The sequence below is a fragment of the Scyliorhinus torazame genome, chromosome 5, assembly GCF_047496885.1.
Source record: "Scyliorhinus torazame isolate Kashiwa2021f chromosome 5, sScyTor2.1, whole genome shotgun sequence".
In the NCBI taxonomy this organism is placed as follows: Eukaryota; Metazoa; Chordata; class Chondrichthyes; order Carcharhiniformes; family Scyliorhinidae; genus Scyliorhinus; species Scyliorhinus torazame.
In genome coordinates this window covers 269,530,581-269,546,010 of record NC_092711.1, presented here as the reverse complement: position 1 = coordinate 269,546,010, position 15,430 = coordinate 269,530,581, and the positions used below count along the sequence as shown (strand labels likewise).

Here is a 15,430-nt window from a genome sequence, read left to right as displayed (position 1 = left end):
TGTGCTGAGGGGCTCCGATCCTCACATTGTGCTGAGGGGCTCTGTCCCTCACATTGTGCTGAGGGGCTCCGATCCTCACATTGTGCTGAGGGGCTCCGTCCCTCACATTGTGCTGAGGGGCTCTGTCCCTCACATTGTGCTGAGGGGCTCCGATCCTCACATTGTGCTGAGGGGCTCCGATCCTCACGTTGTGCTGAGGGGCTCCGTCCCTCACATTGTGCTGAGGGGCTCCGATCCTCACGTTGTGCTGAGGGGCTCCGATCCTCACATTGTGCTGAGGGGCTCCGATCCTCACATTGTGCTGAGGGGCTCCGATCCTCACATTGTGCTGAGGGGCTCTGTCCCTCACGTTGTGCTGAGGGGCTCTGTCCCTCACATTGTGCTGAGGGGCTCTGTCCCTCACGTTGTGCTGAGGGGCTCTGTCCCTCACATTGTGCTGAGGGGCTCTGTCCCTCACATTGTGCTGAGGGGCTCTGTCCCTCACGTTGTGCTGAGGGGCTCTGTCCCTCACATTGTGCTGAGGGGCTCTGTCCCTCACATTGTGCTGAGGGGCTCCGTCCCTCACATTGTGCTGAGGGGCTCCGATCCTCACGTTGTGCTGAGGGGCTCCGATCCTCACATTGTGCTGAGGGGCTCCGATCCTCACATTGTGCTGAGGGGCTCTGTCCCTCACATTGTGCTGAGGGGCTCTGTCCCTCACATTGTGCTGAGGGGCTCTGTCCCTCACACTGTGCTGAGGGGCTCCGATCCTCACATTGTGCTGAGGGGCTCCGATCCTCACATTGTGCTGAGGGGCTCCGATCCTCACATTGTGCTGAGGGGCTCCGATCCTCACATTGTGCTGAGGGGCTCCGATCCTCACATTGTGCTGAGGGGCTCCGATCCTCACATTGTGCTGAGGGGCTCCGATCCTCACATTGTGCTGAGGGGCTCCGATCCTCACGTTGTGCTGAGGGGCTCTGTCCCTCACATTGTGCTGAGGGGCTCCGTCCCTCACGTTGTGCTGAGGGGCTCCGATCCTCACATTGTGCTGAGGGGCTCTGTCCCTCACGTTGTGCTGAGGGGCTCTGTCCCTCACATTGTGCTGAGGGGCTCTGTCCCTCACATTGTGCTGAGGGGCTCTGTCCCTCACATTGTGCTGAGGGGCTCTGTCCCTCACATTGTGCTGAGGGGCTCTGTCCCTCACATTGTGCTGAGGGGCTCTGTCCCTCACATTATGCTGAGGGGCTCTGTCCCTCACATTGTGCTGAGGGGCTCCGATCCTCACATTGTGCTGAGGGGCTCCGATCCTCACATTGTGCTGAGGGGCTCCGATCCTCACATTGTGCTGAGGGGCTCCGATCCTCACATTGTGCTGAGGGGCTCTGTCCCTCACGTTGTGCTGAGGGGCTCCGATCCTCACATTGTGCTGAGGGGCTCTGTCCCTCACATTGTGCTGAGGGGCTCTGTCCCTCACATTGTGCTGAGGGGCTCCGTCCCTCACGTTGTGCTGAGGGGCTCCGATCCTCACATTGTGCTGAGGGGCTCTGTCCCTCACGTTGTGCTGAGGGGCTCTGTCCCTCACATTGTGCTGAGGGGCTCTGTCCCTCACATTGTGCTGAGGGGCTCTGTCCCTCACATTGTGCTGAGGGGCTCTGTCCCTCACATTGTGCTGAGGGGCTCTGTCCCTCACGTTGTGCTGAGGGGCTCCGATCCTCACATTGTGCTGAGGGGCTCTGTCCCTCACGTTGTGCTGAGGGGCTCTGTCCCTCACATTGTGCTGAGGGGCTCTGTCCCTCACATTGTGCTGAGGGGCTCTGTCCCTCACATTGTGCTGAGGGGCTCTGTCCCTCACATTGTGCTGAGGGGCTCTGTCCCTCACATTGTGCTGAGGGGCTCCGATCCTCACATTGTGCTGCGGGGCTCTGTCCCTCACATTGTGCTGAGGGGCTCCGATCCTCACATTGTGCTGAGGGGCTCCGATCCTCACATTGTGCTGAGGGGCTCTGTCCCTCACATTGTGCTGAGGGGCTCCGATCCTCACATTGTGCTGAGGGGCTCCGTCCCTCACATTGTGCTGAGGGGCTCCGATCCTCACATTGTGCTGAGGGGCTCCGATCCTCACGTTGTGCTGAGGGGCTCCGTCCCTCACATTGTGCTGAGGGGCTCTGTCCCTCACATTGTGCTGAGGGGCTCTGTCCCTCACATTGTGCTGAGGGGCTCTGTCCCTCACGTTGTGCTGAGGGGCTCCGACCCTCACATTGTGCTGAGGGGCTCCGATCCTCACATTGTGCTGAGGGGCTCTGTCCCTCACATTGTGCTGAGGGGCTCTGTCCCTCACATTGTGTTGAGGGGCTCCGATCCTCACATTGTGCTGAGGGGCTCTGTCCCTCACACTGCGCTGAGGGGCTCCGATCCTCACATTGTGCTGAGGGGCTCCGATCCTCACATTGTGCTGAGGGGCTCCGATCCTCACATTGTGCTGAGGGGCTCCGATCCTCACATTGTGCTGAGGGGCTCCGATCCTCACATTGTGCTGAGGGGCTCTGTCCCTCACGTTGTGCTGAGGGGCTCCGATCCTCACATTGTGCTGAGGGGCTCCGATCCTCACATTGTGCTGAGGGGCTCCGATCCTCACATTGTGCTGAGGGGCTCTGTCCCTCACATTGTGCTGAGGGGCTCCGTTCCTCTGACCCAAAGCCCCCAAATTTCTGACTCTGTCTGGAAATGGAAATCAGCTAGCTTCCAGACTGTAAACTTCCAAATGATTAACGTTTGTACCTTGAATTTTGCGCAGTTAAAGTTACTACATCTTTGGTTCTAAAGGAAACACCTTGCCAATTTATTTGATGCTGTAACGCTGATATCATTACAAAGCAATATATCACCTGATTTTTGGAGAGGCCTGATCTAATGTATGTTGTCTAACATAATAATACATTAGGCAAAGACAGTTTTGCACAAGTGGGATCTCAGTATTTGATAAGCCTCCAATAGTTGTGTTTTGCTTCTGCAAAAACTGATAAAATTACCACAAGGTTCTTGTGAGGAATCAAGTTACGAATTTACCAGATGGTTTATTTAACCTCGAAGTGCTTACCAGCAGACGAAGAAAAACACGTATCTGACCCATTAAACCGGTTAATTGTGAACTAGGGAGACATTTAGGAAAATGCCCACTTATGTAGACATTTTGCAAAACATAGGCTACTCTCTGTAAATGATAACTAAAACATCATTGGAGCTCATGTGTGGAACTGGAGTGAAATACTGAATTTAAACTGTTCGCTTGTGATAGCCATCTGTCTCTGTAAAACCTTAATCCAAGAAACATCAGAACATTAAGCATTGCATCCAGTCATGTAGAGCAGCATGGATATCAGATAGTTGGGATATAATCCAGCCAGCTGCTGCTCCATTCCTTTGTGACTGTAATGGAGTCGAAGTGATGATCAAAACCTATGATGTATCCATACTGGAAGGAAATTCAGCAGTATGTTGAGTCCAAACTCTTTTTTAAAATTTTCTTCATCTTCCTTTCTCGACTGAAGGCATCTGATATCCTCTATTACTTTGTTCCAGTGACCTTGCTTCATGTGTCAACCTGGAGGTTAACAACTGTCGAAGACCTCACATCCAAGCCTGGCCATGTTCCTCATCTAGTTATCATATACAAAGTACCTTACAGGAAGAGTTACCAAATCGGCCAAACCCAGGGGTTCAGAGGACAGTTCCAGCCTACCTGACAACAATCTGGTCAAGATGGGGCAGCACGGAGCACAGTGGTTAGCACTGCTACCTCACAGTTCCAGGTCCCAGGTTCAATTCTGGCCTCAGGTGTCTGTCTGTGTGGAGTCTGCACATCCTCCCCATGTCTGCGTGGGTTTCCTCCGGATGCTCCAATTTCCTCCCACAGTCCAAAGATGTGCAGGTTAGGTGGATTGGCCATGCTAAATTGCCCCTTAGTGTCCAAAACGTTAGGTGGGGTTATGGGATAGGGTGGCGGCGTGGGATTAAGTAGGTTGCTCTTTCTAAGGGCCGGTGCAGGGACAGGGAGGCCGGTGCAGGCCTCGATGGGCTGAATGGTCTCCTTCTGCACTGTGAATTCTATGATGCTATGAGTTAATATAGCAGTTAACAGGAATCTAACCTGGAACCTTTTTTCCTGTACTCCTGAACATTCAATTGTTTGCTGAGTTGCAAGGATTGTTTTTTTGCACCTTTCCCTTGTTCTTATTGCTGAAGATTTACCAAATCTGATAGATTTTGAAACTTAAAATTTCAACACCAAAAAACCCTTATATTCCATGCACTGGAAAATAAATATTCGGCTATCACCAAGGATCCCCTGTAAATTTGGGCAGTGTCAGGAAACCTGCTAGTATTGGGTAATCCTCTGGACACTTTTCAAGGCCAGCATATCCTTCCTTAGATACGGGGCCCAAAACTGCTCACAATACCGAGCCTTATACAGTACAAAGTCTTCCAACACCAGGCCTTATACAGCCTCAGTAAGTACATCCCTGCTCTTGTATTCTAGCCCTCTCGACATGAATGCTAACATTGCATTTGCCTTCCTAACTGCCGACTGAGAACATCTATATATCCCGAGATAAAGAAAATAGAAACAGGAAAGATTTTCTCCTGCTCATGAAGCCAATGACCATCACCCAGGGGTCATACATTATTGCAAAGAACTGCAGAGCTACTTGACAATCATTTGACCATGATCTCTGTGTCAGTAATGATGATGAGGACTTCTCAAAAGACCCTTCCCCTCAGAGGGTGTTACATGAGTTGTTTTCTATTGGCCTGTGGTGATGTAGGCACAAAATATTGCGAGACTCAGAAAACGGGAATCCCACTGGCGCAATCCCGTTTTCTGATTTTCCCTGTCCCTCACTGGTAATGTAACAAAGCTCCTGCTCAGAAAGGTTATTGTGGTGTTGGGTGCTCTGGTGCACAGATGAGCCAACACAGTTGTATGTGGTACAACTCTATTTTATTATAACTCTTATAATACAGTTCGTTCTGGATACTCTGCACGTGCTGTCTCCCTAAGTGTGTTTGGCAACAGATGTGTCCTGGTTCTCCTCTGCAGCTAATACTGACCACCGGGGGTCGTGTCTGTGCTTTTATATCTTTCTGTCATTGGTTGTGGTGTTGTGTGTTCTGATTTGTCTGTTGGTGTGTCTATCATGATGTGTGTGTTTGAATATCATGACATCCTCCCTTTTTACAAAGATATGTGCCTACGTGGTTATAAATATAATTGTGTCATGAGTGCATCGAAGAGTGTGTGTGTGTGTTATGTACAGCGTGTGTATATGACGTAACTATTTACATGGGGCGATGTCGGGTGCGTCACACTAACAAGGTTGTACCATAACAAAACTTGGATGCGAGAGAAAAAAAAAACTTGAACATTGGTCTGGTCAGACGATATCTGGAACAATAAGCAACAACAGGTTATAATACAGAAGTGTTTGACTTTTTGAACGTATGAACAGCGTTATAAGTCCAGTCTAATGGGTGACCGCCTCAAGAATGGGCTGGTCCTCAAGCCGGTTCAGCTGTGGAGATTTGGGGTCACACTGGTTCACCTTGGACTGTTGGAGGTGATGCTGTTGCCGAAGTCTCTACTTTACCATTTGTTGTACTTCGTGCAGTGCTTGGTTTTTTCATTCGTGCAAATATAACATTCAACATCTTTGTTAGTGGTGCCTTGGCTGTGGTTTGGTTCTGGTGGCGATGGAAGGGGCATGATCCGTGGCATCGCCACAAAGTCATCCTTGGGAACCAGTGGAGGATCCGGCGTGTGCGTACGGTTCAGTTGCGAGCGTGGAAGGCGGCGCAAAGCTCGCTGATTGCGCCTACGCACCAATCCATCCGCCCTGCAAGCCAGGAACAAGGTGGAGTCTTTTTCTTTTTATGTTTGTGGTGGACGGCATCTTGTAGCCGATGGGTCGTCGCCATCGAAGTAGCACCATCACTAATATCATGCAAGGCGATGACTGTGCCAGATGTGGAAGTTGGCCGAGACCGTGTACGCTGGTTCCGGCCACCTGCTGTGCCGGAAGGGCGACTCCGCAGAGAAACGTCGAAGCATGTCGCCTTGGAGAGAGAATTGTTGCTCGCATCAACGTCTGGCGATGGCGCGAATTGGTGTGTCCATCTTGGACGGCCGGTGCTGGTTGCCACTGCCGACCCAGTGGGACTGCCACGCGATCCATTCCCTGTCGCCGTGGCATCCGCCGTCACCCTGAGCGTGCCATCACCGAGGCCGCGACACCGCCCGTCCGGAGCAAGGTCTGGCGTGCGCGAATCAGAGTCGGCGCTTGGCTGCTCCCCATCTGGAGTCCGGTCTGCCTTCCGTCGATGCCCCCCGTCCGGAGTCCCAACAGGTTCACTGGAGGCAGCCGAGATTCCCTGAAGCTGCACTTCTGGAGTCGGAACATGCAGGAATGCACCAACCAGTGGAGAGGGTCGAGCCATCGAGGGTGGAAGCGGTGCGCCGCCACCGCAGTCGTCAGTGGTCCCACCGTGATCGTCGAGTTCCTCGGTACGCACTAGGCGAGGTCCGTCACCTTGCACCTTTTGCATGGGAAGTGGGATGCTGTCGTCACTCATCTCACATCCCGTGGATAGATCCTCATTAGCAGCTTGCTGTTCACTAGGGTTGGGTAAATTGTCAGAGTTTTCATCTGGTGGTGCACACCATGTCGGTGGACTGTCATTGTCTTGCCGTTGTCCTTCATTTGGGCTTTTCTTCTTTGGAATTTTAAATCTTCCCCCAGACATTGCAGAACCTTGTTTATTACCCCCAAATTCTCCCATAGGTATGGTCTCGAATATAGGATTTTGCGGTGTTGTGTTGAAGGGAGACATTTGTCCCTGCTGTAGATATGATTCAGGTTGTGTCATTTCCATTACCTGAGGATCAATGTCTTGTCCATTTTTTCGATCCGTACTAAAACACTGGCAATTCTCAGTCTGCTCCTTGCAAGTTAAACATTCAATTAATTTCGTTAGCAAATCCTCAGCATCCTTCTGTGGCCGTGCAGCATTATTAATCTCTGTTCGGCTATAATGATCCTGAAGGTCAGCGCATAAACCTTTTTTCTTCGGGCTTGGACGAGGCGATTCCTTTGGCTTGTCTTCAGTTGGGCTTGAACAGTCTTCAGCGCTGTGCCCTTCATTGTAGCATGAGAGACCGTCATGTTCATGCTGCTGTGTAGTGGAGCATGGTAGGCTGTTATAGCCTTCTTGCTGTTCACGTGAGCATGGCAGACTTGCATCGTCTGCCGCTGGTTGGTCAGGAGAGGTTGCTAGACCCTCATGGTCTTGTTCCTGCAAGGACTGCGCTCTGGAGTCTTGCGTTGCTTCTATCGTGGAGGCTGTCCACGAGCTCTCTGTGGAGGCTTATGACACTGGAGTCACTTCTTGTTCGTGCAAGGACTGCGCTCTGGAGTCTTGCGTTGCTTCTATCGTGGAGGCTGTCCACGAGCTCTCTGTGGAGGCTTGTGACACTGGAGTCACTTCTTGTTCGTGCAAGGACTGCGCTCTGGAGTCTTGCATTTCTGCAATTGTGGAGTCTGTCCACGAGCTTGCTGTGGAAGCTTGTGACACTGGAGTCACTTCTGGTTCATGCGAGGACTGCACTCTGGAGTCTTGCATGTCTTCTTTCATAGAGTCGGGAACGTTGAGCGGGACGTGGACCACGCTCTGTGTGGCAGCAGGGCACTCTCCGTGTGCTTGCACCGCTCCCTGTCTGTTAATGTCAGGCTGCAGCATCATCCGGTACTGATAAGTTGGAACGTCATATCTGCTGGATTGAAGATCCTCAAATCCGAAAAATGAATCCGCATCTGCGTCGGATTCAATGTGGGGGCCGCCAATGTGCAACATGAAAGGTTCGTCCGAGTCATAGTCATATAGGACCACGGAGCTATCATTGGGCTCGCGAGGTCCGGAAACACTGTAAAGATCGTCATCGAAGTATTCAAGGTCGGAATCATCGGCTTGTGCGTAGGTAACTGCTTGTCGGAGGGTTCTTCGGAGGTCAAATTCATCTCCTGGGTCAATTTGCGGCACTGTGCTGTCATTCCAGGTGAGGGAAGGTTGTTTTACAGCTTTAACAGATTTTTGTTTTTTTGATTTGGGACGTTTCCCTTTTAAATTGGTGCAGTCTGGGGCCTCTGACATCCTGACGCTCGGTATGTAGCACGTAGGAAGCGACTGCGCATGCTCAGATCGCTGTTCCTTTACCGATGGCCGTTTTCTGGACTGCGCATGCGCAGCATCTCGCGCATGCGCAAACGAAACTTCCGGTTCTGCGCACTGCTCGCGCAACTGTGCTAGCGTGATACCTTTAGCAAGATGGCCGCCGACCTCGACCCAGCCTTCTCTCAGGCCCGGGATTTCGGCCTCTGGGAATTCGGGCTCCGGGATCCCAGCCACGAGGTGAGTACTGCAGCTTTTCTTACCTTTATGTGCCGATTGGATTGCGTTTTCTTCACAGTACTTGGAGAATTTGTCCAGGACTGCCTGGTAATCGTACCTTTGCTGCCTCCTGAAGAACCTGAACCTTCTGAATATTTCTCTTGCCCTTGCACCGGCGATGGTGAGGAGAAATTCAATTTTTTCCCTATCATCCAGGTCTTGGAGTTCAGCTGCCACCAGGAACAATTCGAACATTTGCCGGAATCGCCGCCAGTTTTCGCGGAGGTCGCCGTGGCACTGGAGCGGCTGCGGAACCGGGAGCTCGTACATCATGCCTGGGCACTGCTGGTTGTCTGTGTACACTGAGGTATGCCGGCAGGTATCGATCCACTCCTGTACCATGTGGTGTTGGGTGCTCTGGTGCACAGATGAGCCAACACAGTTGTATGTGGTACAACTCTATTTTATTATAACTCTTATAATACAGTTCGTTCTGGATACTCTGCACGTGCTGTCTCCCTAAGTGTGTTTGGCAACAGATGTGTCCTGGTTCTCCTCTGCAGCTAATACTGACCACCGGGGGTCGTGTCTGTGCTTTTATATCTTTCTGTCATTGGTTGTGGTGTTGTGTGTTCTGATTTGTCTGTTGGTGTGTCTATCATGATGTGTGTGTTTGAATATCATGACAGTTATGAACCTCATTTCAATAAAATAGCATATAATTAAAGGGCTTCCCCACCATCTGTCCCCCCCACGTTAGAAATCTCACCCCTCGCCAACGTGACGTCACATCGGCGAGGTTTAAACCTGCCTTTGTTGAACATGAACCAGGGGAAGATAACCCGCCAGGGACGCACAGGTATGTATAGCCCCTGGGGGGAGAGGGACAGGCCCGGGCTGTATCCTGGCACTGCCGGGGGACAATGTCAGGGACCTCTTTTGGGAGCTCCATTGGGGAGGGGGTGGTTTCCCTTGTGTATGTTGGGGAGGAGGGGGATGTTTTCCCTGGTGCGTGTTGGGGCAGGGTGTGTTTGCCCATGTGTATGTTGGGGAGGGAGGGGTTTTTACCCTTGTGTGTGTTGGGGCATGGGGTGTGTTTGCCCTTGTGTGTGTTGGGGAGTGGGGGTGTTTTCCCTGGTGCGTGTTGGGACGTGTGCCCTTATTCGTGGTTGCTGATGGGGTTGCCCTTGTGCTTGTTGGAGTAGGGTGAATTCCCCTTATCCATGTATTTTGTTTTAAAAGGTGCCCGATCTCAATGCCAGCTTTATTAGGTCCTGCCCATCAGCATGACGATGTGGGCCATTTGGTAATTTCTTCTGCACAGAGCACAGCAAAATGCGATGAGAGAAACCGGCTGTGTAGGTAGCCTGCGAGCGGCCTGCCAGTTTCCTCGCTTCAGCCTGCACTCCGTGCAAACAACTGAAAATTCCACCTATTGTGTACACTTGAGCCCAGGGCTTCAATTTTTGATTGAAGAATTGGAGGGAGATTGAAGTGATATTAATTTCATTCACCCGCACTCTTATTGTCAGATACACTGTTAGCTACATTCTAGAACCTTCCTGCTTCCCCTGTATGTACATTCATTTATATTTGAGCCATTTGTTCTGTGCCTAGCCTTTAGTATGTTGCCTGGCCTAAGGAAGCATTTGTATAGCACCTTTCATGAAATGAAATGAAATGAAAATTGCTTATTGTCACAAGTAGGCTTCAAATGAAGTTACTGTGAAAAGCCCCTGATGATTTCAGGATGCTTCAAAATACTCCACAGCCAAAAAAGTACTTTTTAACTACAGGTTCTGTTGAAATTATATACATTAACGGTGTTCAAAAGGCATCTTGACAATTACATGGATAGGATGGGTATAGAGGGATATGGCACAAGGAAGTGCTGAGCGTTTTAGCCAAGATTGATATCATGGCCAGTACAGATTTGGAGGGCCGAAGGGCCTGTTCCTGTGCTGTATTGTTCTTTGTTCTTTATTGAAATGTGGGGCTAGTTAAGGAGCAGTGCCATGTGTTCTTGGCCAGGTTTACACTGCAGGCGCAAATTGCCCTCTCCACAATTTTCCATTGTTTCAGGCAGCACGGTGGCGCAGTGGTTAGCACTGTCACCTTGTGGCGCCGAGGACCCAGGTTCGATCCCAGCCTGGGTCACTGTCCATGTGGAGTTTGCACATCCTCATTGTGTTTGTGTGGGTTTCACCCCCACACCCCAAAGATGTGCAGGGTAGGTGGATTGGCCACACTAAATTGCCCCTTAATTGGAAAATTAATTTTTAGAAAAAGATTTCCATTGTTTCTCTTGAAAGCATAAACTCTGCTCGGACACAGGTCTGAATGTAATGGTTGACATACTATCTCCAGTCATCAGCAAGGCCAGGAGTTCATTGTGGATCCCATCATCCCAATGCTTGTCCCTCGGTCAGGCTGTGACTGCCTTTGAATGAAGGCCTCTCCCCAGATGTTCCAGTTTCCTGCATGACAAGTCCCCATTTGGAGTAGAGACAGGAAGGCAGAGGATTTCCACCAGCCTTCCTCTCACCCAGTCTGTCACAAAACTTGCCTTGGGGAAGGGCATTAAATTCTGTCCAATGCATCACCACTGAGCCAAATCTTTGCAACATAAATCACTGGATTGTGGTCAGAAACAGGAATCCTGGTTCATTTTTTCCCTTTCTTTAACTAAAGGGGATTAAGAATAATTATAACAGTCTAGCGGTGAGTGTAGCTGAGTTCAACTAGCTCATTGCCTTTTAAAAATAAATTTAGTGTACCCAATTCTTTGTTTTTCCAATTATGGGGCAATTTCACACGGTTAGTCCACCTAACCTGCATATCTTTTTGGGTTGTGGAGGTGAGACCCACACAGACACGTGGAGAATGTGCAAACTCCACACGGCCAGTGACCGGGGCCGAGGTCGAACCCGGGTCCTCACACCTTGAGGCAACACTGCTGACCACTGCACCACCGTGCTGCCCACTCAATTACCTCGTTGCTGATCGTGAATCAAACCAAATTAACTTGTAATGTTGCTTTTTTGGACAGTAAAGTGGATGGAATATTACTCAAAACCATGGGTTGGATTCTCCACACCCCGAAGCTGAAATCGGGTCGGCGCCGGGGCGGAGAATCGATTTCCCCGCACGGAATCGGGACCAGTGGCGGTTCCCCGATTCTGCGGGCCCCGAAAAGCGGCGTACTCAGAGTACGCCACGCAGCCTAGCACCTACCGGGGGAGATTGCTGGAGGCCCCCTCCGCCATTCTCTGTCCCCGACTGGCCGAAGCCCTGACAGCGTGGATCTAATGAGGTCCGCTGATCGGGATACTAGCGCAGCGCCGCAGACTCAGTCCGCAGCTGCCCTGGTCAGGGGCGGGCCGATCGGAGGCCCGGGCAATGTTTGGGCGGGCGCACGGCCAATCGGGGGTCTATTTTCAGTGCCCAGCTTCGCGGTCTGAGTCCGCCATGGAGCACGGCCCGGCCGCTGGAGGCCGCCGCCATGCGCATGCACGGCTTCTGACCCGGAAATGCGGGAGCCCGTATCTGCAGCAAGAGCTGCTAGATTTACGCCGGGTCCCTGCTAGTCCCCTGCTGGGCTAGGAATATGTGGCCCTTTCACGACAGTTTTTCTGGTGTGAATGCCCACAGTTTTGACGACGGTTGGGGGCATAGTCCCAATAACGGAGAATCCAGCCCCATGTATTTTATGTGACCTCAGTGGTTCAATACACTAACTAGTGATAATGAGCCACATAGACCAGGAATGCCATATTTTGATCCTGGTCCGTGTTGAATTAATTGATCTCAGCCAGAGCTATGCTGCAGTTAGCCATCTTGTGTTAAGGAGAAGAAAATCCGACGAGCTTCATGCTACTCGTCTATTCTTTTATAATGTGTCCATGTGTGGAGATTGAATGAGGACAAGATAAGATTGACATGTATCACGGAAGACAGTGGGAGAAAATCTTAAGGGGAGAGAATATTTGTTCTCTTCCCCATATATTTAAGCATATGGTTCTATTTAAGGGTCAATAGACAGTTTTATAGTGCAGTGATATACGCTGCAGTTGCTGGATTTCAAAGGGTCCTATAGTATTTCATTGCTAGTGGAAACTCTACTGTTAAAACGCCAAACTTATAACTCCTTTGATCTTTTTTTTTAGATTCCAAGCTGGGAAAGGCTTGGTGTTGTACCCAGAGATCGGTGACAAGCTGGATATAATCTGTCCGAAAATGAACAATCAAGATCAGTACGAATATTACAAGCTCTACCTGGTGACCGAGGAACAGGCAGAGGCATGCAGCACTGTCCTCAATCCCCACTTGCTTGTCGCGTGTAAAAAACCTGATAAGGAAATAAAATTCACGATCAAATTCCAGGAGTTTAGCCCCAACTACATGGGGCTAGAGTTCGCTAAAAACCAGGATTACTTCATCATCTGTGAGTACCCATGGGGCGAGGGCATTGTGATTAGATTGTAATAATGTAGGATTCCTGACGATGAAAACTAGGTCAATATCAGATTGGCAGACATGAAATAAGCACACAGCAGGACTGGAGAATCTTAATCAAAAAGGGCTCAGCTGGGTACGAAATATTCCTAGAAACAATGATAGGGAAGGGAAGAAAGGCTGGTTTAGCACACTCGGCTAAATCGCTGGCTTTTAAAGCAGACCAAGGCAGGCCAGCAGCAGGGTTCGATTCCCGTACCAGCCTCCCCGAACAGGCACCGGAATGTGGCGACTAGGGGCTTTTCACAGTAACTTCATTGAAGCCTACTCGTGACAATAAGTGATTTTCATTTCATTTCATTTCAAAGGAGGAGTAGCAGTGTTGATTAAGGAGAACATTACAGTCCTGGAGAAAGAGAGAGGATGCCCGAGAAGGGTCAAAGGTTAGAGCTGTTTGGTTAGAGCTAAGAAACAACAGGTGCCATTACGCTATTAAGGTATATTTTATCAGTCAAAAGCTAATGGGAACGATCTATAGAAGCAAATTTGCAGGGAAATTACACAGAGTTGCAGTAATTATGGAGTAATGATAATAGGAGACTTAAATTATCCTAATATAAATTGGGATAGAAAGAGTATAAAGGGCAGAGTGGAGAAATGTGTTCAGAAGAATTTCCTTGATCGATATGTTACTTATCCCATGAGCAAGGAGGGGTTCCTACATCCAATTCCGGGGCATGAGATGGATCAAATGTCAGAGGGGCTTCATTTCTGGAACAATTATCGTAGTATCATGAAGTTTAAGTTAGGTATTGAAAGGATGAGGAGCAACATAGAACAATATAACACGGGGAGAACAGATCTAGCCAAGGTAAATTAGAACCAAAGATTGGCAGGCAAAATTGTAGGGGAACATTGGGCTGCCTTTAAAGAGGTGATGTTTTGGATACACTAGAGATACATTCCCATAGGGAGAAACCCAGTGCTCCGACTCAGTGTTCCCTAAAAGGATATAGATGTCCGGATTCTCCATTGTGGCAAAAATCCCGGAAATCGCTGTAAATTCTAAATGATGCCGAACTTGGTATTTTCCATCTTTGCGGGGGTGGGACTGAAGTTGGACCAGCGATCGCACATGCGCGATTTGCGGAGGCTGCTGATCATTTATATCACCAACTGCCTCCACTGAAGTTGGATTTTGGAAGGACAGGAGTATGGAATCCAGAGTTTGCAGAATAGGACAGGCAGGAGGAAGTCTGAATTTGGTGGATGAGTTTGGATAACCAGAGTACTTCTTAGGACAGGGTTCTGAGACACCTTTGGATGAGGTAAGGTACCCTTTGGGATCGTTAAAAGTAAATATAATTATGCATATTTTATGCACAAAATCATTGGAATTATAAAGCTGTCAAAAGGCTGTCCAGCTGTCAAGGAGCTGTCCAGCTGTAAAACTGGCCAGGAAGTATCAAAGCTGCCAAGGAAATGTCTAAGAATACTAGGTGAGTTGGCATGGAGGGAGTAAGGGAAATGGGTAATTTCTAAGTCTTTTAGCTTTGACAAAGGGTCATCTGGACTCGAAACGTTTGCTCTTTTCTCTCCCTACAGATGCTGCCAGACCTGCTGAGATTTTCCAGCATTCTCTGTTTGGTTTCAGATTCCAGCATTATATAATGGGTGGGGGCATGGGTTGGCATGTGTTCACTCTAAGTTGACAAGAGGGTGTATGGGATAATGGGAGTGAGTAGAGAGGCACAGAGCTGGCATGGGTGCGTGGGGGACCTGGGTTGATATAGATGCGGCATAGAGAAATATTTTTCCATGGGGTTAGGATTGGCGGCTGAAGGAATGATTTTTGATTTATTATCTTTTATTTATTTAAACATGGAGACAGGGCCTTGCACCCAGCTCGCATCCTCACCAGGACGCCTGTGCATTAATTCAGGATTTCCCACCCTGACCAAAAATCCGAGCTATGGATGGACATTTTTAAATGTTGCATTTGCTGAATTGGAATAACTCCTTACTCGGTGAACCCAACCCAGGGACGGAATTCTGGGCCAGAGAGTAAGATGGAACAGGAGATAGGGTACATATAACAGATGGTGGCTGCCAATACAAATGGGAATCAGGCTGAATATAGAAAGTTCAAAGGTGAAATGCAAAAGGAAATGAGGGAGAGAGTTAGTCTGAGAAAAGACTAACATAAAAGGAAATCTTCTATAGGCAAATAAATATTGAAGGGTAATAAGAAGAGGGATGGGACAGATTATGAAGAAAAAAGGATCAATGCATGAAGGCAAGTGTGCTAAATGAGTACTTTGCACGTGGTTTTATCGCGGCAAAAGCGACTGCTGATGTCAGAATGAAAAAAGTTGTATTTGAGACGCTAGATGGGCAATAATCGGATAAAACGGATGCATGCATTAGAAAGGCAGTCAGCACTTAAGTTAATAGGTCACTAGGACCTGATGGGGTGTATCCTATGGGGTGGCATGATGGCACAGTGGTTAGCACTGCTACCTCACAGCGGAAGGACCGGGTTCAATTCCAGCCT

The 15,430-nt window shown here is 49.5% G+C and overlaps 1 protein-coding gene across 3 annotated transcripts in view; it reads left to right on the top strand.

Annotated features, from left to right (window-relative positions):
* The window catches only part of efnb1 (ephrin-B1), a 271,423-nt gene that overhangs the window by 152,807 nt on the left and 103,186 nt on the right, over nt 1–15,430 (top strand). For all 3 annotated transcript variants that reach the window (XM_072505520.1, XM_072505519.1, XM_072505521.1), the window contains exon 2: nt 12,588–12,865. In XM_072505520.1, coding sequence (XP_072361621.1) covers nt 12,588–12,865 — 278 coding nt within the window. The remainder of the gene's footprint in view (nt 1–12,587; nt 12,866–15,430) is intronic.